Genomic DNA, 25,225 nt, shown 5'->3' with positions numbered 1-25,225 from the left:
ATAATAATATAGCAAATACACGCTGTTATCCATATATACGTTATAATTTCGTGACAGATTCAGTTTATACTTCTGAGGCTATTTTCCGTCAATTGTCCCATAAAACTAACGGTTTCCTAAGTAGGCGGAAAGAGAATTTATCTGCCTCTTAGAAGAGTGTTCGAGGTCGCCGTGGCTACCACATCCCCTCCTTTTCTCATCGTTCCCAGCCTTACTACTTTGCCCCTGCAGGCCGAAGGAAGGGGAGGAGGCGGGATAAGGAGGAGGGAGGCTCCGGCTGCTTACGTCCCTGTAACATTGCCAGTGTGTCCGTTGGAAAGACATAACAACTGGGGGGAAAGGGGATGGCCGTTTGTCAAACCTTCTTGTAGAACTGCCTGCTCCACACACAAGTGAAATTTCTCTGCATCTTTCAGTTCAACATGTTCTTTCGGACATCAGTATGTTTCCGTATTTGGAGATAATAATCTTTGTTTTCTTCGCAGTTCACTTTTATAGTCCCGTACGGCCACAGGGTAAGTAGGATCGTTTTCTGGTTGTACTGCTTATATTCTTTCTGGTTTGAGGACTGGTTGATGAAGCAACAGGCCGCTTTATGAGACTTTTTGCCCCGGACTTAAGTGAGCGGCAGGGAGGGCGCCATTCCTTATTGTTATCGAAGTTATAAGTCAGAAGGCTAGCAGAAACGTGATTTATCCCGCACAACTACATCCCTCCCTTACATGATGCACTTTCGTACTGATAATCTAAATGTAGCGATGCTTGAAATCTTGTAATCATACCTCTCAACCGGACAGACTTTCGCAGAATGTTCAGGTTTTTACCTCATATTTTCGGTCTGTTTCTCATAAAATTGTGGTTTTCTGGCAAATCGTTGAGAGTTGAAGTCAGGAAATAATGACAGACATTCAGACCTCTCAACCAATCAGGGACAAATCTGAACAGAATCAGGGAAAAGTCAAGAAAAAATAAGGGACAATCAGGAACACTTTTAAAATATTAGTGCTATTAAGTTGAAACATTGAGAGAATCAGAGCATATGAATTAATACACCTGACATAAAAGAAGTGTATAACTCTTAATCATTGTCATTATTCATTAAGTGTAATTCACCACCTTTCTGTTCAAACTCACTAGTTTTAGGAGGGATTCAGAGGGACAGAGCTAAAATCTGAGTCAAAATCAGGGACGTCCCTGAAAATTAGGGACAGTTGAGAGATATGCATTTGAGTTTCAGACTTCACACTCTTAAAAAATCAAGCGAATGCAAAGCTTGTTATTCTGTCAATTTTTTAAGTTTGTAATAGCAATATTAGAAAGTGTTCCTATTTTGGGGCCTTTGTCCCCCATTATTTATGGCTATTCAGATTTCTTGCAATAAGAGGTTGAGTGGTATGAATGAAGACGGAGTACACTCCGTCTTCAGATAGAAATTGTTCTCCAAGTTTTGCTGCATCTTGTATAAAGTAGTTACATATACTTTTTTGACTCTGAGAAAGTTCGTATTTGAAACTGATGACTGCAGAGTTTTCAAGATAAGGACTTGACCTGTGTTACAGAACATTTGTTTAAGATAGTTGCTAGCATTAATTTTCCCAGATGTCGGACCGTGCCTGTCAAAACGTGGAAAAGCAGGAAAAACGTGGAACATTTACTTACACCTTTTGAAGTTCACAGCATGTTTAAAAGTGCAGCTTTACACGTACACTTAGTTAATGTAATAGTCTAAGTATTATTCGTTTTTTTAGCTTCGCGATCTTGCCATTGAATATGTGATAAACCCTGTCACTGTGGAATAACGCATTTTCTGTGAAGCAAATTAAGGGATTGTTTCTCACGATAAGATATTTAAGAGGAATACTGTTAAAATAGTAGTAGTCAGTTGTTGAATCTGTCTAGTAAATAAGAGAGCTGAAGTTTTGAAAATAATAAATGTTCTGAACTTTTAGGATAAAAAAGTACTGCCTAAGTTTCTTCTGATAGTTGCATAAAATACATAATTTACTTCTGAAACGCATAAATATTATATGATGCAACTGAAAATACCCACATTTTATGAGACTGAGCTTTTGCTTTAGCATAAAAGTGAAGCCCGTTTATTTGCACTTGTTGTGGGTAAGATTTGTCCTAAAAAAATCTAAGTTTCTCTAAAACCAGTGTCCCATTTTGGTCATTTAAAAGGTGGCAACTCTACTGTGGACGGTGCTACTTCTCAGACAGTGTGTATTTAATTTTAGGTATAGTACTGATCTTCAGTCATAATAGCCACAATTATGAAGGCATGTGAGTAAACAGAACATAACACACATGTTGTTTGCTTTCCTGTTTGCAGTTATTAGTGTAGCCTGGCACATGTCCTACATGGTGTACAAATTAAATATTAGGGGAGCAGAGTTTTGCCAGGGACAAGGGCACCAAATGTTCCAGCTTAAAATGTTTACACAGAATTAATCATAATTAAAAGGTAACAAATGAGCCAGCAAAGAAGATGATTGTTACCAGAATGATGAGTGCTAATTAAAGACTTTCAGTATATGGAAGCCTTTGTTATTTATCAAAACAGGGCATATTACATTGTTGTAATACTGTCCTGCTCATGTTACATTGCTCATAAAGCTACTCCATTTACAAAGCCAGCAGATGGTTACCATATTTATTTATTTTATTTTATTCCTGCTTTATTGACTGGGTTAGACCCACTGTGCGTGTGGCCTCTTTTCAGGGGAGATCCGAGGTGGTATTTAGACTACTAGGGGAAATTTGGCCAGGGTGCATCCGTCCTCAGAGTAGATTGCAAGCGGAATTCATTTTATTTACTAACTGGGTAAGCAAGCTAGTTCAAACACACTTTTCAGCTGTGTCCCATTCCAGACGCAGTAAAAGCAGTTGGGAATATGTTACAGAGTAAAATTATTAGGGCACATTGCAGTATTAAAAAAATACATTGAGTATAATACAGACTCACTGACAGTAAACACAGGGGAAACAATCATTGTGGGTTGTAAAATGTGCAGATGTCCTTTTATATGCAGTCATTTCAGTGTATTCATCTCAAGTTTACCTTATTATGAGGAATGTTCTTCATCAGAGGTTTTAAAAAGTCTAGGTTCCTTGCAGTTCCACATTGAAAAAGTCTGACACACATTCAGTGGTAGGAATTTTCTAAAACTAATAGCCATAGTAGATAGCACTGAATCATATTAATTCATCAAAATAACGTTTATAAATATAAAGTAACGTTTACAATTCTATGAGCTTCCTAGTTGAAGTAATAGTGTTCCACATTTTGCCCATTTGTTCCACATTATGAGATGTATTGTTTCTCATTCTGGAGATGGAAGGTTGAGAGCTATGTTTTAGTGTGTAATGTTTGCAGAATAATATTAATTTAATAGTGCCTTATAACTTCAAGGTGATACAAGGATAATGACTTAATGATGAATGTGATACAATAGTGACAGTTCATACAGGGCTTTTGAGAATTACTCATTGCCATGGAAGCAATGACAAGTGTGGATTACTTTAAGGTGTGACAATGATTTAGCTCTGAATTAATTTTATTTACTGTCTTTGCATAATTCTTCTGGAAGGTAATTCCAATTAGCAGTTGCTAATTTTCTGAAACTCTTTTCTTCTAGGGCTAGCACAAAGTTTGGTCTTCTTAATGCAAGGACGCTCAATATGAGGTTAATCTTAGATCATAGGTAACTGACTTGATAGATAGTTTATGAGCAAGAGATGAGCAGTAGTCTAGGAGGTTAAAAGTAAGTGAGGAGAACAAAAGGGAATCAAATGCAGAGACTACTAACTAACTAGCCTTATTGTAGGGAGAGCGACTGCAGTATTCATAGCCATGTGACAATGAAACAGATTTTTAAATTTTATTTATTGCAACCTAACATGCATTGGTGGCTGGAATGTACAATGCTGAGTGGGAATGTATACACGAGTTTATGTATCAAGATTAACTGGAAGGACTCTCTTGAAGTTCAAAGTCAGCAAATTAGAGGTATAAGCTTTCAACTGTGTTACTGCTTTATCACTATATTATCCTTGCGTGATCTTTAAAATTTAATTACCGGTTCCAACCATAGTACCAAATGTTTGTGTACGTAGATTTGATTTTAGATATGTTTACAGAAATTTCTTTTTGTTTGTTTACTTATGACCCAGTGCCATATTGAGTTGAAGTTAGTTTGTAATTGGTTCTGTATGGACTGACAGATGGGCCTGACTGTAAGCAGTTGAGAATATTGGTAAAATTTTAGGTAAGTCACTCATGAATATAGAACATTAGTATCTGGCTAAAAACTGAGCTGTGAGGCACATCTCTTTTAAATGTTTCTTTTCTTGAAAGGGCATTATTTGACTGAACATTGAAAATTCTTTTTGATAGGTAGGCAATGAACCAGGAAAATGGTCCGTCTCTGGCACTGACACTCAGTGGCTTGAGCTTCTGGATGAGAGGATGCATAACGTCTTGAAGTCTCTTCTTAGATCAATGGATAGGTCATATGTCACAAGCTTATTTCCATATTTGAATATATCATTCCATTGACATAGCCCATTTTCATATTTGAATATATCATTTCATTGACAATGTATGGCAGTAATGGTGTTATGGCTAGTGTGGACGCTGTGCTGGTTGTGTGAGAAAAGTCTGCATTTGTTGATGTGGTCTAGAAGTTGCTCGCAAATGATTTTTTATTTATTTATTTATTTATTTTTAGAAAATGTTGTTAGGGAGCACAGACCAGATGTTGGTCTGTAACCCTGGGGTGTTAGGAAGGTGTATTTCCTTGGGAAGAGGGGTAATTATGAAATATTTAAATTAAAAGGAAGTAGACTGGAGTTTAGTGAAATACTACAAATGTATTTGCAGGCTTTCCCATAATAGTTGCTGACATTTACACAAAACAGGGGTGCAGTCTAGCATGTAGTTTATTTGTTTGTTACCTTACTTGGTCAGAATTATACTGAAGAAACCAAATCCAGGAATACACAGGATGATGCTTGTTGGCAGTTGCTGTACCATTCTGTGCTATACTACCTGACATACAGTCCTTACCATTAGTTTATAAACAGCCTTTATAAACAGTCTGAAAGTCATCTGCTTCACTTTCAAATGTTTGCTTCCATCTTATAAGCATGGGTTGTCTAGTTAGTGTTTAGATATTGGGATAAATTCCCTGGTGTACTTGCCATACTAGTTCTTGTTCTGTGTACTTGTTAGTAACTAGTATTAGCACATTTTATTTTATAATGGTGGCAAACAGACATTTTCATTTTAACTATAGCCAGCCTGCATTTAAACCAAAGTTGCACATAACACAGACACAAAAAAACGCTAACATGCACTCAGAGTTGCGTTTATGATGATACTGCTGTCCACTTTCTAATACGTCAAGGGGTAGGTATATTTTCAAGTTATGTTAGTATTCATTTTGCATTTAAAAGTTTATACTCACACACACCTGGAAGACCTGTTGTCTCTGTGCTATGTTTTGGGGAATTTGTTATTTTTAGTGCATGTTATTCAGTGGATCTCCTCATGATTTACATTGTACTTGTATCATGAAATCCCAGATACTATTCTGCATTCATTATGCTAAGTACGTAATTCTGAGCAGATAAAATTGATTCTTTTAGACTTATTAGCTAGTCAGTGAAATCCATGTAGCAATTATATTTGTTAGTACTTACTGTGTAAAGGATTTAGTGAAGCATGATAAACTCTGTTATTAAGTAACTAAATAATAACACGTTGAACACTGCAATTTCTAACCCCATCAACTAATAATTAATTTTACTGCAGTATTGCGCAAGCAGTATAAGATAACACAAACACAATTCCATCCACACCAAATCTGGTATGTAGGGGAGTGTTTATTCAGCTATAATCCTTATGGAGTGAATCTTGCGTCAAAATGTTGACCCACAGTTGTGCTGCATTGTTGTTATAGGTGTAACTGTGTAACTCCTTATGATTAGAGTGATTGCATCATATTTTAACCTATAGAGGTCTAAGCTGAACAAACTGATCTGCCAAATTATATTCTTCAGGAAACAACCGTGCATGCCTATGATGTCATTTGCTTTTAACCTTAGTGAAAGCATGGGACTCTCCAGTATACATACATGGGATACAGGAAGACTTCATCTCTTCTTTCCTGAAATTTAATGTAGCTCTTCACCAGAAGATACACCCGAAAGGCAAGGTGGGACTGATACTATAGCCGCATATTATTACCGCCCACCGTATGCCATTTTGTACATATTTTTGTATACTGTGTTGTACGGTTCAAATGAAAAAAAAATGCCAGTCAGTTTAAGCACGTTTTACCTCTATATGAACAAAAACACTACCATAATATGAAAAAAATGACCACAAAAATAGTATATGCATTAGAAAAATAGAATATAGTGCTGTCAAGAAATTAAATTAAATGGACTCTGTAAATATTTCTGTTGAAGAAACTCAGTTTATTGGTGAGCTGTTACTTTGTAGCTCTTTTATAGGATGGCTTTAAATGAAGACAGCGAAGGTAGTGGGTTTCCAGATGCCTTGGAATTTTGTTAAATGGGGAGGCAGAATTACACTTTGTTTCATTTTTGAAGAATTCATTAGAAATGCATGTATCATCCAAGTTACTTAAGTAGTTGGCAAGACTGTGTATTTTTCTTTGAGATACTGTTAAACCCAGTCAAATCAATGCCCTTTAAATCTGCAGCTGGAATGCTAGGGTAGATCATCCATATTGTGGATCTACACTAGTCACTGTCTAGAAAAGCTAACCACTCTACATTGACCACCTTTATGTTTCACATACATTTCTGGGTGAACAGGTATTTTAAAAGTAGTAAACTACAAATCTGGTTTAATAGATTTTTTACATTTGCTGCAGCTTATGTAGAAGAAATTTTATGGTGAGGGAGTCTTTCTGCCTTGCAGATATTTAATCCATATTGTCCTAGGCTTTGAACTCTCTGAGTTGAAGTTTCAAAAATAAGAGAATGTTACATGGCATTTTGAAGAATAGATAAGAATTCCACTGAAATGTGAAAATACTGTACAACATAGAGCTGTTGTGACACCTTTTACTGGACCAAATTTGCCATATGACTATTTGAGCTTTTGGGCCACAACAGCCCTTCATCAGGAGTTAATAACCCTTCTTCAGATTACAGGGACAAATAAATTAAACTTCTTGATACAGAACTATTTTCAGTCAGATTCCCTTCTAGCAAGATAATTCCAGGGGAGTTTAGATGCATTGTTTTTACTGTTTATATTGCTCCAGCTCCGAACGCAGAAAATTGTGACAGGGAATATTTCTTCAGTTCTGCAGATGTAGTTCTTCATTTATTTCAGACATTTTCTCCACTCTGACACCATCATGTCAGAAGGCTTAATACATAACCCAATCATAAGAAACATAAAGTCCATGAGTCCATGAGGACTGTACTGCAAACCAAATTTTCTGTAACTTATGTGTATCACATAGCATGCTAATAAATGTAGCTAGCGTATTAACATTTGAAGGCATATATCCTGTATGCCACAGTCATAAGGATAATGTGATTTCAACTGAATCTACATATTTCCTCAACTAACACATAATCTAGTTATAAAAGGTATGTTCTCATGCATATGTGTGTGTGTGTATACTCATGTACATTCAGATCACTTAGGCATCTCCATAATACAATATACTGAGAGATATTAGGCCAGCACTGAGACTCCTTACGAAAAGTGAGACAAGTAGGAGAACAAGAACATTCCTACAGCTAGCAAAAAAAAAAAAAAAAAAATCAGTCCCACACCAGTAGTAGAAATCAGTACTGTTCAATTGCAAAAGACAGAAAACCAGAAATGCAGTATCACCAGGGAAATAATGTATGTACTTGATGCATAATTTTATTTAACTGCAATTTTGAATATTGATGTACTTAAGGAAGTTTCTGACTAAAGGAAAGTAGTTGACATAACTTGGAAGCCTACCTTTTTTAAACTGGTGGTAATCATTATTGCTTGTAGAACATTTTATATTTGGGGGTCAAAACTTTTTTTCCTCATTTACCAGCACAGCTGCAGAGCAATGTTTGTCATACTACACGCCAAGCTCTGTATGAGGTACTAGGATAATAGTAAGATCTATAATGTGGAGAAGCTGTTCTTTTATAATCTGGACTTGTACAGCTACTTCTTTGAGAGTGCTCTATTTATGGTGTAAGCATGATTCTATAAATTTGTAATGTTTGGAAAGAAATGTAAACAAATTTAAATAGAATGTAACATTTTTTAAATTCACTGTATTTGATAACTGAGTGATTCTACCTTAATCTTTTTCAAGGGTGGAGTGTGGAGGAACATTCTGCTGTAAGTCAAACAACTCTGTATGCAAGATACATCACTGCTTATACATGCTGGACAAATGAGAACAGACTACGGGGCCAGATTCCAAAAGAGTTGTTCTCAGTGTAAGTCTGCCTTGATGACAAAAGTCACTGTAAGTGACTTAGTTCGGTATAAGGCCTATCTGTAAAAAGGCTTATGCTAGGGACTAGATTCTAAAAGACTACTGTCAGTTTGCTGTCAATGTAAGTGGTCACTTACAGTAAGAACAAGTCTTTTGGGAATGGGCCCTATCAGTATATAATGTTATGAAGAGAGAGTGATTCTAAAAAGTTAATATTCATGGGTGGCAGAATTGTTTACACAAAATGACACAGAGAAGCAGCAGTCAAAAAGCTGTCAGACACTATGCACTATATAAACAAAATTGCTGCATTCATACATATCAACCTCTGAGCATTGAGAATCACAGCACAGGTCTTTTGAAAAGTATAGCACAGGGTCAGAAGGAGGAGCATGTTCTCAATTTTCAGTAGATAAGGCTGTCAGCATTGACACATGAGAAGGGGAAAATCAGTGAAGTCAGGATCACTAAGTTTTCTCAAGATGTATGAGCTATACACATATGTTTACATAGTAAACCAAATGTAGTTAGTGACAGGGAGACTTTGAATGGACTTAGTTCAGTTATTTAATGAGGGCCTCTACCCTTAAACAGATCTAATTTCATGAAGAAAATCAGCAAGTGAAGGAGAAACAAGGATTATTCTGTGGGTACAAATGAAAGGGTTATGTCTTGAGAGGTGTGATTGCAAATGCATTTGAAATAGGTTTGCACCATTCTAACAGACAAGTTACCACTACAGAAGATGATATTGGTTATGTTGTAGTTCTGCATGTCTTTCTGCAGTGCAAATGTGGATATATGACTTAACTAACTTCTTTCTTTCCTGAACACAACATCAAGGTCTTAATGATGTCATGTGCCTTCAACTAAGAGGAGATTTTTTTAGATGTGAGAATAGTAATGAACTATAGTTTCATCTGGTCTGCTAGCTTTTATATAAACATTGCTAGGTGATTTTCTCAAATTGACTAATATTGATATGACTGGCTCTAGGTGATTTGGTCAAATTGAGTAATATCGATATGACACCTTGACACAGTACAAAAATGGGGAAAAGGGGGTTGATGATTACAATAATTTGCAGTGTCACAAAGTACTTTGTGTCAGTTCAAATAGTGTATTTAAGTCAGAGTATGTGCATTGTGAGTTCTTGTGTTCTTTAATATGCTGAAGTCACAGTATGTTGTTTTTGCCTCAGATTAAACTCATTTGATGAGATGCTTACAGAAATCTTAGTGAGAGAGTATAACCTCCACACTTAAATGAAAGTAAGGAAAATTAAACTGGTCAGCCATGATGCTGTTCTGCATGGTTCACATGGTAAGCATATAAGATTGTGTGTGTGGCATGCATACCTCTCAACCCCTTAGAGCAAGAAATCTGGACAAAGCCATAAATAAAAGTGGGGCAAAGGCCCAAAAACAGGGACAATTTTTAAATATTGCCCTTACAAACTTAGAAAAATTGATAGAATAACAGGTTTTGCATTAGCGTGTATTTCTTAAAGGGTATGATGTCTGAAACTCAAACGTCTCATTATTTTCTAACTTCCATCTTTAATGATTTACCATTAATTTGACAGAAAACCACAATTTTATGAAAAACGGACCAAAAATATGAGGCAAAAATGTGGAGATTCTGCGAAAATCTGTACAGTTGATAGGTATGGTGGCATGCCATCTTGCAAAGCATTTTTTATGTTTACATGAGTTCCTGATCTCTCTCGCTTTTTTGTACTCTTAAAGCTGATACATCTTGAGAAAACATGGTGGTCCTGATTTCACTGATTTTACTCTTCTCATGTATAAATGCTGGACAGAATCATTCATTATATCATCCTTCATCCTGCTCCACTTTGCTCACCATACTTCCCTTTTATTGATTTGTGGTTTGCCATCCTTTGTTTTTTTAGTATATGTGGTTCTCACATTGCTTTTCCTGCTTCCATGTGTGCTGTCTGACACAGCTGTCTGTTCTCTTCCTGTTGCTTCATTTCAGTTACTAAATGATGCTTTCTGTTTATCCTTCATAGTTATCTTTGTAGAGTACCATAGTGACAATTTCTGACTTTTTTTATTGATTTACTTCACATAAAGACAGGCAGTCATTTTCATGCAATGTTTTATTTTTACAAACTGTTTTTTTTTTTGTTTGCATTTTCTTGTAGACTGTACCCAAGCACTTTGTTGAGACACTCTTACCAACAGTCTTGTTTTGGAATGGCATGACTTTTCAAAATATGTATTGTGATCCACTCTGTTTCGTGGTCATTTCCTTGCAGATCGGTACTGACTTCCACATCTGAGATTATTTCAGTACCCCATCTGAGAGTTCCAGATCAAAGATTTTCCCCTTCCATTTAAGTTTTGGCATAACTTGATTAAGGCCTATTTTGAGCATTATGTTAGGTATAAATTTACTGATGGCACAGTGATTAGCATTGCTACCTCACAGTTCTTGGTTTCTGAGTTTGGGCTTGACTGTAGAGTCTGCTTGTTCTACTGTTGTTCACCTGGGCTTTTACCAGGAGCTCCAGTTTTGTCTCATATCCCACAGATGTGCCATGGGTGAATTGGCAGGCCACCAGATTGCTCACAGATGTATATGTTTGTGTGTGTGCGTGTGTGTGTGTGTGTGTGTGTGTGTGTGTGTGTGTGTGTGTGTGTGTGTATTGGCCCCATATCAGGAGTCTGCCTGGCACCTTTTGTGTGTTGGTGTAGGCTCAGACACCCCTGATAATCTAAAATAGATTAAATCTGAAAAACCTACTCTTGTAACTGTCATCTATATTTTTTCAGCAAACATGATTTTATTCACAGCTCTTGTACGCACTGTGTTAGTGTTCATCTGCCTTTGATGTATTCCTGATTCTCTCATTGCCTTGCTATTTTCTTGTCCTTATAAACATCCAGCGAGGATTCCAGAGTTGGGTGGGAGAGTGCAGCTGGCCTGGTCAGCAAAGCGTCTTCATTTCTTGTAAGTGAAACTTAGCGGTTTCAGAACAGGACTGTGAATATGGCATTTATGAATATATAATTAAGTAGTTTGGCATACTTTGCTAAGAGGCATGGTAGCTTATAAAGCTATCTTTTGTTGAGTGAGCCATTGTTTTCAGCACTAGGGCATGACAGTAATGGGGCAGGTTGGATCTGTTGGGTGTATGGTCAGAGAAGAACATGGTATTATTTTGCATTACATATTGGACGTAAACTGGAGATATTCCTAATGGCTATACAAAGCAGCTAAGAAAACAAAATATGTGCTGCATGTTCAGAAAATTTACTGTAAGTTGTTTTTTTCCTGGTACATAGTGCTAATATCTGTTGTTAAGCATTGATTTTTTATCTTATTTGGATTGCACACATGAACAGTGACATTTGCAGACCATAAGCAAACAATCTGTACTTTAGTCACAAGCTGCTTGTATTCAGTGAACCAATGTTTCTTTATTGTGAACTGGTATAATGCCATATTCTTAGCTAAAGATAATCAGCCTGAAGAGAGGTAGTTGTGTGTGGAGCTTACCTGATTAAAAACAAACAAAATATAAAATGCAAACAGCATTTTGCTATTAGATATTTTCTTTTTCTGAAATGGATCCTTATTTGACATATAACTCATATACAGATAGAGATACCTTGCAAATAAGGCAACTATTTTTCTTATGATTCTATGCCGTATTTCAGTGACTGCTACTATATCCAGGTCATGCACCTCTGTCAACTATAAAAATCCAAAAAGCTTCTTAGACAAATGACATCTGAGCTCATTATCCTTAATTTTTGTTGCTTATCCATCTTGTTGTTGTTGGGTCTTTCGGCTTTTCCCGGTTAGGGATTGCCACAGCGGAACTCCGGTCCGCTAATGATCGGCAGTAGATTTTTACATGCTGGGTTGTCAGCCCTGAAGCATAACCTTCAACGAAGGTACGCCCATTCACGCATGTCTCCACACAGAAGATGCTCTAGCTGAGAATCGAACAGGACAATGTCTTACTGTGAGGCGACAACGCTACCGCAGCACCACCACCACAGTTTATGTTCTCCATATTATCTTTGTCATTAGATTTCTCTTCTTTCTGACTTTACAATTTTTGTGGCTGCTAGCCTCAGCGATTTTCAGAACTGTTGTGAGAGAGCTAGTATTCCCTTCATTCTTTGTAGGACCACAGAATGGAAAATAAATTTAAGAAAAGCTGTTTTCTTAAATAGTATTATGACAAGGCATGTTAGGTAAACAAAGGTGTAATAAATAAAGTGGTTTCTAGTCTTAATGGAAAAAAATAGTTGAAGTTTTTTAATACAATAAAAGCATAGAGAATGGGGTGGGGGCTGATGTATCCCTGCATTTGTGTGGCTGCGTCTGTAATTTGACAATCACCATATCGGGGGATTTCTGGCTGAAAAGATAAGGCCCTTGAGGGAAAACTCCACACTTGTGTGTCTAGAAACTCTTGGTGGTTCAGCGGCAATGACATCAGCACATTATACTGGACATCTTGGGTTGGAGTCCCAAATTATAGCTAATGTTATCATTTCTATGCTTCTAACATTGCCTAAGCAGAGGGCTTTCTCTTTGTGTATATGTGTATGTGCATGCGTGTGCATGTGTATTCATGTGTGTGTTTGTAATGTTACCCTAATCACCATGCCAGGGGTTTCCTAACTGAAAGGATAAGTTGTTAAGGGAAAATTCAACACTTATCTGTCCAGAGGCTCCTGCTGGTTCAGTTGCAGAGGGCTTTCTCTGTGTGTGTGTGTGTGTGTGTGTGTGTGTGTGTGTGTGTGTGTGTGTGTGTGTGTGTGTGTGTGTGTGTGTAAAATTTGACCTTGTCAAAGAATTGTGGGAGTGCTTACTGATCTGAAAGGGAACAGGGATCAACTTTGGAGTTAGAGAGGATAGGCCTCGTGGTATGGAGTAACCTAAGACATTGTGTCTGTCATTTCTACTCAGTAATTCTGTAAACAGGAACTATTATAGAAAAGTAGAGAAGGGCAAAGGTAGGTCTTGCTTCATGTAACCAGTAGTGGAGAAAAAGTTGATAATATGTAGAAAACCTTTCCATTTTATGTATGTTGCGTTACTTCAGTTTGTGTGATTCTAATTAGAAAATGGCATGCAGCACTGGAGAGCACAGTTCTATAAGGATGTAGATGCAGTTCAGAATGGTTCATGTTCTGCATGAGAAGCCTTAAGGAAGGCACTAAGAAAATGTAGTAGGTTAATTTGGGAGCATGTGAAGCTACTCACCGCCATTTGTTCAAATGCTAGTAGATCAAAGGAATATTGCTGAAAAACTTTTGGTGACAGTAGAGTTTTCTATTTTCTCTACTGTTGTATGAGCTCTGAGTAGATGTATATATGTTTTGGGGGTGTAGAGGTTGTCCTATCACATGAGGGTATAAAATTCCTCTGTGGTTTGCTAAAAGCTGTTGAGGTGTATCTTCAGCATTCATTTTATTGGTTATTGATAGAACAACATGATTCCATGCAGTATAGAGAAAAAGAAACAAAGAAAGAAGGAAAGGAGAGACATGACAAGCACTATACCCCATGAGAATCATAATGGTGCAGTAAAGTAGTTTTTCAGAAAAAGAGTTTTGCAAAAACAAGAGGGCAATATTTCAAGGCAAGAAAGAGGCCATCTAATAAAATATATAAAAAAGTATTTTTTTTTAGAAAATTATTTGGACAAAAGGTAAAACCTTTTAATTTTTTTTGGTCCCCCTAAGACCTCATCCTACCAGCCAGACCCTCAGTGCCCCACATCCATGCCATGTCTACCATCCAGTTAATGTCCTGGGGCTTCAGTCCCCTATGTTTCCATCCAGGGGAGTTTCTTTTATATGACCTACCCACATCCCTTTCCCCATGTCACTCACACTCAAGTATGTCCAAGGACAGTTCCCCTTTTTGGACCTTGCCTCCCGTTAGGGAGCATCATCTCTGTCAGTTGCTCGAGCTGCTAATTGAACCTTGGTCTCCTGGGCCATAATTAGTGCTTTCTCCCTTTACTTTACAGTAATGGCTTAAAGGTAAAACCTTTCTGAGGAGTTAGTAACTTTTATAGTAGTGAAGAAATTTAAAAATACAGACAGCATGTTATTATGGGTAAGAGAAGAAAGAGGCGGAAGCAACAGGTGTTTCTTGCTTAGAATCAAAGGATATCCATTAGAGAATTAGATGAACCATACAGTTTCATGAAACCACTTCTATGGTCACTGATTGATTATAGTAGACAGTGCAAGCTGCTGATGCAGTAAAGTCACTGCGTCATCAATAAGATGCATTAACTTAAGAAATTGTTACATTTAAATTAAAAAATAAAAAAAAAGCTTGGAAATGTAATTTTGCAAATCTGAGGTATGCACAATGCAATGCAATTTACACTACTGAAATTAGCAGAGCTGGTCTTTGCAAGACCAACCTATGTCCAGAAGCAGTAAGATAAATTTTCATCAGCCAGTTGATTCATTGCCATTTTGACCTAGGTGAATACTGCTGCATAGCTTACTGTGTGACATACCAAATTATTTTCTTAATTTCCCATTCCAGACTCTTTCCTGTCATTGTTTGCTTACTTGCTCTCTATAAATCCACTGACATACCTCACCCTAAGCAAGTCATTAACATAAGAAATCTGAAGTAGTGCTCATAGAAGTACCACTTGAGTGATGATATGATGTTTTCGGTAAAAGCAGAGTGAACTCTTCAGATTGCAGCACTGTATTAAATACGTGAGCAAGGTTTCAGGCAGATTGACAAAAGTAGCTGTGTAAAAGAGTGAGTTAGTCTGACTGTGCCAACAAGCTGTCTACAGATTCATGGATGTCTGTGTGTACATGTGTGCACGTGTGTTTATGGGGGGAGGTAATGCCCTTTCAGTTGGTGGCTGGTGGTGCTTTTAGACTTTGGAAGGTCAGAGATGGTGCCTTTTCAGATGAGCAGGAGATACACACAGTCCTTGCAGGATAATAGCTTCCCAAGATTCAGAATGTAGTCTTTCGATTCTTTATTGACTTGAGTGCCTTTGCAGGGTAACCACTCCTCTGCACAGAGGCAGTGAGTTTTCAGCAGCTGTTGTAGTGTTTGTTTATTATTTCATCTTCTAGCTAAATAAAAAATGCAATCATATGCTGGCACTTGAATAATTTATGGCTGTTTTAATTTTAAAATTAAAAGGAAACAACTTGACTGCATTCTTCTATTACAGCTAAAATATTTAGTTTCTGCAAGTCACCAAGTGATTTTTTATTTTACTACTACATTAAATATGTGTATAGATGTCTCCTTTATTTTGACAAGTAATCCACACAATCTAAAGTTTAAAGACATAGACAACTGTGCTTTATTTTCTAAATGTATATGGTTTGTGTTTTCTCCTTCACACCAGCATGGGTTTGCAGGTCAGGGCAGCCTAATCCTGCTCTAGATTACTTTTCAGATAAAAGCCCTAATGTCACTCTTTAAAAAGATCTGTCTCTGTTCAAGTTTCAGCAGATTACACTCATGTCATATATCATAAAATATTACAAATCCAGAAATTTGGTATTCAGGTTTTATGCTAATTGGATGTCCAGATTATTAGCTGGGTGTTCCTATTTTTCAGGGGCATTTGTTCCTATTTTCAATGTCAGCAGGTTGAGGGTATGAGGACAATAACCATATATTTTTTGATTTACAGCATGGTTTCAGACTGGTATACATTATGGATATTGCCTTTGGATTTTGTTGAATTTAGATGTTGTTGAGTATATTAGTGGGTTCATTATTTTTTAAATTATTTGGTTCACTTTACTTACCGAATATAGCTGGAAACCTGATGAAGACTCATTTAGTGCAGGTAAGTGGAATTCCAGCTACTTAGTAGACAGTCTGTAAGTATAATTTTACCACCACTTCCTGTGCCACAAGGTATCCCACAAAGCTCCTCATCATTACAATCTTAATTAGTATCTGAAATCTTCACTGTAGTGCAACAGTTCTTGTAAAAAATGTCTATATGCCATAGTAATAATAAACAACACCTTTGGTTCAGTACTGTACAAACATGGCTCAACTATGTTGGACTTCACCTTAAAACCAGTAAAATGAAGGCATTTTATCTACTAATAGATACCATTCAGATATTATCCATCCTTGGGTCCTTTAATTGATAGGCTTAGTAATTTCAGTCTTGAAAAATCAAAGATAAGGTAATATTTGTCCAAACTAGTGTGTCTTAATTGATAATCAGCATAGATCTGACTTACACTACAACTCTCTTCTGACCAAATCCAGTCAGAAATAGGTCACTTTTAAATGGTTAGACCATTTATTTTTTTCTGCTGTTAGTCAAACTCCTCCCTCTAAGTGTTTGACACATCAGCTTTACTCTGTGTATTTATTCACAGACTTGCTTTCCACCCTATTGTGCAAATGAATCAAAGTTGAAATATAATTTCTAGGTTTGATGTGGACTGCTGTGGATGAGTACATTACTCTGGTTCCCTTTGACTCCACTCTCAACTTTATTCCTCAACAGCCCCCCTAAAGTACATCTCCAAATCTTTGAACAGACATGATGATGCTAATGGCTCATACTACTTTGGGGGCAATTTCGCATAAACTCCCTTTCAATCTAATGTGTTCATCTAATAACAAAGCATTCAAGCACTTACAGAATTAGCTAGCACTTTACTAGGCTGTGGAGCAGTACTTGTGGTATAGTTTTGATATATTTTCTTAAGTGTAGAAGAATTTTTAAATTCTTAGAAGGCCACAGAAAAAAATAATCATAGACCTGATAAATAATGACATAGGAAACCTCCAAACACTGGGCCCAACCCAGCTCAGCTTTGTCAAGGGCAGATAATGCCTGGTCAATCTGCTGGACTTATTTGAGAAGATCACTAGGGCCATGGATGAGGGTAAAACAGAACATACTGCATAGCTTAACCTGACTAAAGCATTTGACACAATTACCCACTCGGTTATTATAGATAAACTCACAAAACTGGGCATAAATCCCTATGTCACCAGATGGATAGCGAAATGGATCATGGATAGGACACGCTGTTAAGAGTGGGTGAACCCATATCCAGCAAGAGGCCAGTTAGTGGTGGTTTGCCACCAGGCTCAGTGCTAGGACCTTTCCTGTTCAGAATATACATTTCTAAACTCAAGGCTAATGTAGAAAGCCTTTGGCTGATTAAGTTTGCTGATGACTGCAAGCTGGGGGCTATCATTGAATCCTCCAGTGATGTATATATCTTTCAGAAGGGTCTGATTCAAACACATGAGTGGTTCCAGAGTCATGGCCTAAAATGAAATGAAAAAAAGCATAATCATACCCTTTGGGAAGTCAAAGACCGCTAAAAATTGCAACATTAATAGCATACCCCTAAGAGAGGACTCAAAGGTGAGAGATCTGGGTACACAGATAAATAATAGTCTGAACTTTGACCACCATGTGTCCCAGTGGTGAGGAAGTCCTTCTATGTGGCACAACTTGTAAGTAAATGCATAACATTCAGATCCAAGGAAGTTATAGTCCCACTGTACTCAGCCCTCATTAGACCAGACATTGAGTACAATTTATCTTTTGGCTTGTACTTGACCAAGCACTTGCAACAGCTGGAGCAGCCTTAGATGGTCCTTAAAAATGGGTCTATATCACGAAACCGAACTTCCAAAATGTCGAACACTATAAGTTTGAACTTGGAAGATCGAATTCGGATAACATCGACACTTCAAAATAGCGAATTTTTTCCCAGGGAAAAAATTTGCTGTTCTGAAAAACACACACATAACACAATCACACCAAACACCTTCAAAACCTACACTAAACCTAACATACACCACTATCTATGCACTATTCTTAACCCAGCCTGAACCCTAAAGTCCATCACTACCACACACTTACCTGACCCGTGCCCTAACCCTAAAGTCCGTCACTACCGCACACTTACCTGACCCGCGCCCTAACCCTAAAGTCCGTTACTACTGCACACTTACCTGACCTGCGCCCTAACCCTAAAGTCCGTCACTATCGCACACTTACCTGACCCAGCGCCCTAACCCTAAAGTCCATCACTACCCGTTTGTAAACTTACCTTGACCTGGTCCGAAAATGCCGAAGCCACAGAAACGGCCAACTGACTTTTTCCCTGGGAAAGAATTCGGGTTTCCGTGGCTTCGACATTCTCAACTTTTGACTTACCAAGTTCGGCCTTCCGGTATTCGGCGTTCACAACATTCAATTTTGTGATATAGACCCCTTAAAAACAATACAGAGTGTAAACAACATGTCCTATGCAGGAAGACTAAAAGCCCTATCTCTTTACTCTTCTCCTACTGACTGTTAAGTGGTGATCTATGCCTTACCTATAAGGCACTCACAAATCCTGCCCTGATGGAACTGTTACACATTCACAAGACAAACTGCACAAGGTTCACCTGATCTAGGGACCTAATCATGGTCTGCAACACGTACAAAACACATTGGAGAAATGGATATGTGTCTCAGAGATTACCCCTTCTCTGTAACAAGCTTCCTATTCACATAAAGCAGAGCCCTTCCCTGACCCTCTTCAAACGTAGTTTGGATAAATGGATGAGAAATTGTAAATTCACTCATGGGGTGGCACCCATATCCCTTGTAGACAGGGGGCAGTCTGTAAAATACTCAGAGACATTGACACAACCCCAAGCCATTCTCTAGCCCTTAGGGATATAAATTTGGGTAATAATGGCTAGGTTTATAAGGGCTCTTAAGCCATTAGCCTAGTAATCTGGATCTATATTATATACGCGAAGAAGCAGAATGTCGGCTCACATTTAGTTGTCCCATATTTCTCGACTCTGCACATCATCGAACGGCCAAGTTGTCAGTTTCTTTCTAAGGGAAAGAAATTGGTTGGCCGTTCTTTTAAATCTGCCCTTTTCCCGACTGTAGTGCGATCTCAGAGTTAGCATATTTAATTAGGGGGGTGTGGGGGGGGCAAAGCCCCCCACTTTTATAGTGTTTGTTTTAATGTGGTGTGTGTGGTTGGGCTACCGATTTCTTTCCGTTAGAAAGAAATTGGTGTTTTGGCTGTTCGATGATGTGCAGCTTCAACAAATACAGGTTGATTAAAGGTAAGTCAACATTTTAATTGTTCGACTTTATAATATAGACCCTAGTAATCACCTATAAACCTACAATTTTCCTTTAGTTTTTTTATATGCTATTTACCTCCATGCTTACCAATCATTGAGCCTCCTCCTGTCATTCTTAAACTCATTCATTTCCCCATACTAGCATCCTCAGCATGGAAGCAAGAGCCAACTTGAGGGGCTATCATCCAGGCAGCTGTGGAAGTGGTTTGTGCCCTTATCAGCAAGGAGGGTGTTTGTAAGCAACTGCATCAGCAAGGGGCATCCTATGCTCTCCATGTGTGTGAACGTGTGCTTGTGCACACACATGCAATGAGTGCTACTGTTACTGGCTTGGGAGCCCCCAAATCCACCTCACTGATCCTGGGGTCTACTTCATTTCACTGAAAGCTCATTTCACTGAAACTCAGTTGCCTGAGCACAATTCACTGAAAGCTCATTTCACTGAAAATTAATTTGACTGAAACTCATTTAGTTGAAAGTTATATATGACCTTTCCCCCACTGTAGTGCGATCCTGGAGTTAGTATATAAAGTAAGGGTGTGGGGGGCACAGTCTCCCACATTGGGGGGTGTGGGGGTGTAGCCCACCACATAGTTTGGTTATATGTTGTCTTCTGGAAAGAGTTTTTCTTTGGACTTGTAAGTATCCATATCTATGGTTTTAAATATTTAAAATAGCTGAGAGGTTACGCCACCACCCCTTTACTTTATATACTAACTCCAGGATCGCACTACAGTGGGGAAAATACCATATATAACTTTCAATTAAATGAGTTTCAGTCAAATGAGTTTTCAGTGAAATGAGCTTTCAGTGAATCGTGCACAGGCAACTGAGTTTCAGTGAAATGAGCTTTCAGTGAAATGAAGTAAACCCTGATTCTGGCCATTTTAGTGCTGCACAAGCCTTCACATGCATGGTGGCAGGCAGTTGAATACAAGCTACTGCTCTCTCCCCTCAGGATGAGTGAGACAACACTGGACACTCACCCCCACCTTCCCATGTCAGACTCTTCCAGTGCCAAAATCACTATTTGAATTCTACTCGACTGGGACATAGTTATGGCTTTATTCCTGTTTGCCATAGAACCAGGCATATGTGTATGTTTGTGTATATATGTTCGTGTGCACACTCTATTTCAATTTTTGTTTTAGTTCTTAGAAATTAGCAAAGTCTTTGTGCATGAAATCCTTTCCTTAGTCTAGTTGTAAGATATCTATGTTAGTTTAGTCTTTTCTTTGTCCAGTGTTTTAAGTTATAGCATGTATTTCCTAACTAATCTACATTAAATTAATCATTTGTTGTTATTCTTTTATTTCTCTTTAATTCACAATGTTGTTTGCATGTATACTGGAACTTTATTCTGTAAGCCTGCAGTGAAAGCAGGATTTTCCCAGATGGGCATTCTGGGTCAAAAGATGGAAATCTGTCAAGAGAAGGGTTAATTAGAGAAAACAATGTTTTGATTTTTTTCAATTAATTTCTGTGCTCCCCCCACATGTTTTATTGACCTTATCCATGAAAGAGACAAAATGCAGCTGCAGAAAAGACCTTTTAAATGTGTTGTTTTCCAGGCTTCAGTTGTAATGTAGTGCAGCAGCTGGAAGTAATGAAGGAAGAGTGTTACCCTCAGGGCTGTTCTCCTAGTGTACCACTGGTAGTAGCTGTGAAATAACAAAATTATCATTTACTGTAAATCAAACAGTACTATGGTAGAATAATCTGGAGTAACTTAATCATATGGTGCCTGACAGAATCAAAGAAAATCTCTTCAGTCATGTACACTGGCATATTATGTGCTAATTTTGACTTGAAACTATAGACACTCCCACTTCACATACTGAACACTGGACAGCTCTATCTTCAGCAATACTAATTTTAATGCCATCTTAGTAAGATTTTTTCCCTTCCCCTGGTTAAATAAAAGTAAACTAAACTAGTTGGATAAATATAAAGTCTCACAGTATAAAATCATTGTATATTTCAGCTCAGTGTTCTGACAGAATTTCAGTGCCATTGTTCTCAATGAGTCCCTGAATCTTGCCACATACTTTTTCAGGAAAGCTGTGCCACCCTTATTCAGCATAAAAACTTAACCATTCTTTCTTATTTTTTATTAATGAACTGACTGCACCTTTTTTAAGTTCAAGATCCTTCCAATAGAACAAGGTGGTTTGGGATTACCTGATTTGAAGAGATATCTTAGAGCTATGCAGTTAAGGCTCCTATACATAGCACAAGCAGAACATTGTAATTCAAAATGGAAAGAGTTGATGATGAAACATCAGGGAAGCTCAAGAAATAAGGAGAGACTGGATTTTTGGATGCATATCCTTAAGAAGAATAGCAATAACCATACAGAATATTTTATTCATAAAGTAGCAGAAAGTATTCTAAGAACTAAGCCAAGAAGGGAATGGAGAAAGGAGATTCTGCTGATAGGGATGGCTGCAATTAGGGGTAGAGAGAATAGGCAAGAGGGAGCTGGAATTTACTAGAGACAACTGGCAAATGAACCAAGACACTGGGAGCAAATAATTAGAGAGGGAAAAGTGACAGAATGGGAAGAGACCATTTGGACTGCAGGCTTGAGTCTCCCTTCCGTATCAAAGACTGATATCAGAGTATAGGCAAAGACAAAGGAATAGAGGGATCCTAACTGAAGGACCAGCACTGGTAGAGTTTTTAGTAGAATCTAGAAAAGAAACTACTGTTAAAAAGGGGTAATTAGCAGGGCATATACAATACTGCAAGACAACTATAGGAATCAATCAGAAGAGGTTAAAAAGGATTGGGAAGAGAGACTGGATAAGCAATTCATAAAGAAACAATGGGAGGATATATGTATGGCTCCCAAATATGCAACACAGTCTAGAAGATATAGGATTTTTGCTTGGAAGTATTTGCATAGGTATTTTTATACCTCAAGGCAGATGCCAAAGAAAGTTTCCTCAAGTAGATTACAAATGTTGGTGGTATGATGGAGAAGAAAGTGGTAATTGGGAACATATTTTTTGGAAGTGTAATGAGTTGGCAGACTTTAAAAATTTCTTGCAGACTACTCTGTAAAAAATATTAGGTGAGCAAAGCGGTGTAACTAAGGAAATTATTTTTTGAGCTGTGATACGGAATTGTAATTGCCTGGATATGGTAAGGCCTTGCTGAGTTTGATTATGGTGGCTGACAAGAAAAGAATTACTAGGAAATGGAAACCAAAGTCTAAACCAGCTGTACTACAAGTAATGAATATTGTAACAGAGATAAAAGAACTGGAAGTGGGATCTTTAGAAAAGAGTAGGAGCAAATGGGAATTGTGGGAACAATATATGACGAATAATGTTTTGGAGGAAGAAAGAGGCTTAAGGGAAGGCAAGACTTGAATCAGTTATGTAATGGCTGGCTGATAATGTACAGAAGATAAGTGATGTATAGTGTTTGCAAATGAAAATATGTCAGTATGGTTTCTTTCATGTATATAAATACAGGATTGTCTACGTCATAAGTGGCAATTAAATAAAGATGTCTCTTGTTTAAAAAAACAAATTTTGTTATTTGTCAGTCATTATCTATGTTTGGCCACGTGGAACAGAGGTATAGAGCCTATGCTGACACTCAGGTGACTGTGGTTCTTTTAGTGACCCTAGCACTGGAGGAGCAAAACAGGGAGGGGGAGAGGAGTGAACTGGTGTGGACCACTCACCTTTCCTGGGGTTGGGGAGAGTGCATATAGTTGGGGGGGGGAGCACATTGACTTGGAAATGCAGTTTCTGTGATGGAATAGGTCCGAGGAAACCACCATTTGATCTTTGGGTAAAAAACTTTCTTACACTGTGAAGGACACCAATAAGGAAGAGAAAAGGCAAACACTACTAAAAACTCCTGATGTCTACCACGGCAGTAAAACTTAATAGTAAAATCAAAACTTTAATGAAAAGAATATAACATAAAATAAGCAGTCCTCAGTCTTCCAATAAGCGCTTTCGGCAAATAAGCCTTTCTCAGATCGTATAAAAAGGACTGTTCAGCTTTTGTATTTATGAGGCATCACAGCCATTCCTCATTTAGTTCTCTGACACGCCCTTGTTGCAAACCAAAAGGAGGCCAGCTAGCAGAGAGGTATAATTTCCTTCATTGTAATTAAAGGGGCAGTGCTTCTCTTTACTATAGGATTGTATATGAGAAAGCTGATAGCTATGGATGTGAATACATTATATGAATGAATAACATTCAAGTAAACTTGCTAATCATATTCTTTCTATTCTTAAGTGCAGGTTTTAATGGCACAATAGTCCTCAAGCCTGGTGATCTGTTTGCTTAGCAGCCCACGTAACACAGTATCCTTCTCATTACTTTGTATTTAAGGCCATAGAGGCAGTCTGTCAGACCACAAGAGGAGGTGATGTTCATAATCGCACAGAGCTAAGGGAAACATGCTGGATAATTAATTTAAGAGCAAACAGATCACCAGGCTTGAATACTATTGTGCCATTAAAACCTGCACTTAAGAATAGAAGGAATATGATTAGCAAGTTTACTTGAATGTTGCTTCATTCATATAATGTATTCACATCCATAGCTATTAGTTTTCTCATATACAATCCTATAGTAAAGAGAAGCACTGCCCCTTTAATTACAATGAAGGAAATTATACCTCTCTGCTAGCTGACCTCCTTTTGGTTTGTAACAAGGGCGTGTCAGAGAACTAAATGAGGAATGGCTGTGATGCCTCATAAATACAAAAGCTGAACAGTCCTTTTTATACGATCTGAGGAAGGCTTATTTGCCAAAAGCGCTTATCGGAAGACTGAGGACTGCTTATTTTATGTTATGTTTTTTTCATTAAAGTTTTGATTTTACTATTAAGTTTTACTGCCGTGGTGGACATCAGGAGGTTTTAGTAGTGTTTACCATTTGATCTTTGGGGGGGATGCTGCTTAAAGGGATAGTCCCTTGCCTCCTCAGTGAACTCATTGTATGACTTTCCTCTGTACTTGACTAAGTGAGTGCAGAGGGTTAGGGCTTGCAAGACCAAAAAATGCTGAATCACCCTGATGGGTGCTTGAATAATGGCCTCTCCCAGCCGACTATTGCTGTGTTGATTGGAAATTAATGAGTCCATTGGTCTGGAGGGAACTGATAATCATCAGGTAGCGGTGTAAAAAAAACAGGCAAAAAAGATGAAAAGAAAATGGTCATTATCTCTTTAAATACTTTCTTCTCCTTAAAGTAACTTTTTCAAATTGACGAAGTGAAGCAGAAAAGGGGTTGGGAAGCCACTCCATGTGATGCCCTTATACATATGTCCACAAGGGACATTTTAGGAGTTAGCAAACAGGTTTGGACGAATACAGAGCAGAGGCTTGGTAAGAAGGAATCAGTGACACAGAAGAAGCACCACACAAGACTCACTTGGCATGCTGAGAATGAAGCAGTTCAGTAATTTTAGAGAGTTAAGAACCTCATAAATTTAAGTTTCATTGTTTCCCCAGCACTATGATTGGATGTTTTCTGTCTTAAAAGGAATTATTCTGTCCCCAAAGTATATAAGATGTGTCAGAATGAAACAGTTAGGTTGACCGTCTCTTCTTCTAAGAAAGGAAGTGTGA

The 25,225-nt window shown here is 37.8% G+C and overlaps 1 protein-coding gene across 1 annotated transcript in view; it reads left to right on the top strand.

The window, feature by feature from the left end:
* Positions 1-278: 278 nt before the first annotated feature.
* The window catches only part of RECK (reversion inducing cysteine rich protein with kazal motifs), a 1,724,192-nt gene continuing 1,699,245 nt past the window's right edge, over positions 279-25,225 (top strand). The window contains exon 1 of the mRNA XM_044065108.1: positions 279-515. Coding sequence (XP_043921043.1) covers positions 443-515 — 73 coding nt within the window. The 5' untranslated portion in view covers positions 279-442. The remainder of the gene's footprint in view (positions 516-25,225) is intronic.

The sequence above is a fragment of the Protopterus annectens genome, chromosome 3.part0 (genome assembly GCF_019279795.1).
Source record: "Protopterus annectens isolate FY-2018-M chromosome 3.part0, PAN1.0, whole genome shotgun sequence".
Taxonomy (NCBI): domain Eukaryota; kingdom Metazoa; phylum Chordata; order Ceratodontiformes; family Protopteridae; genus Protopterus; species Protopterus annectens.
Note: the sequence above shows the minus strand (reverse complement) of the source record. Positions and strands in the feature narration are given on the sequence as shown.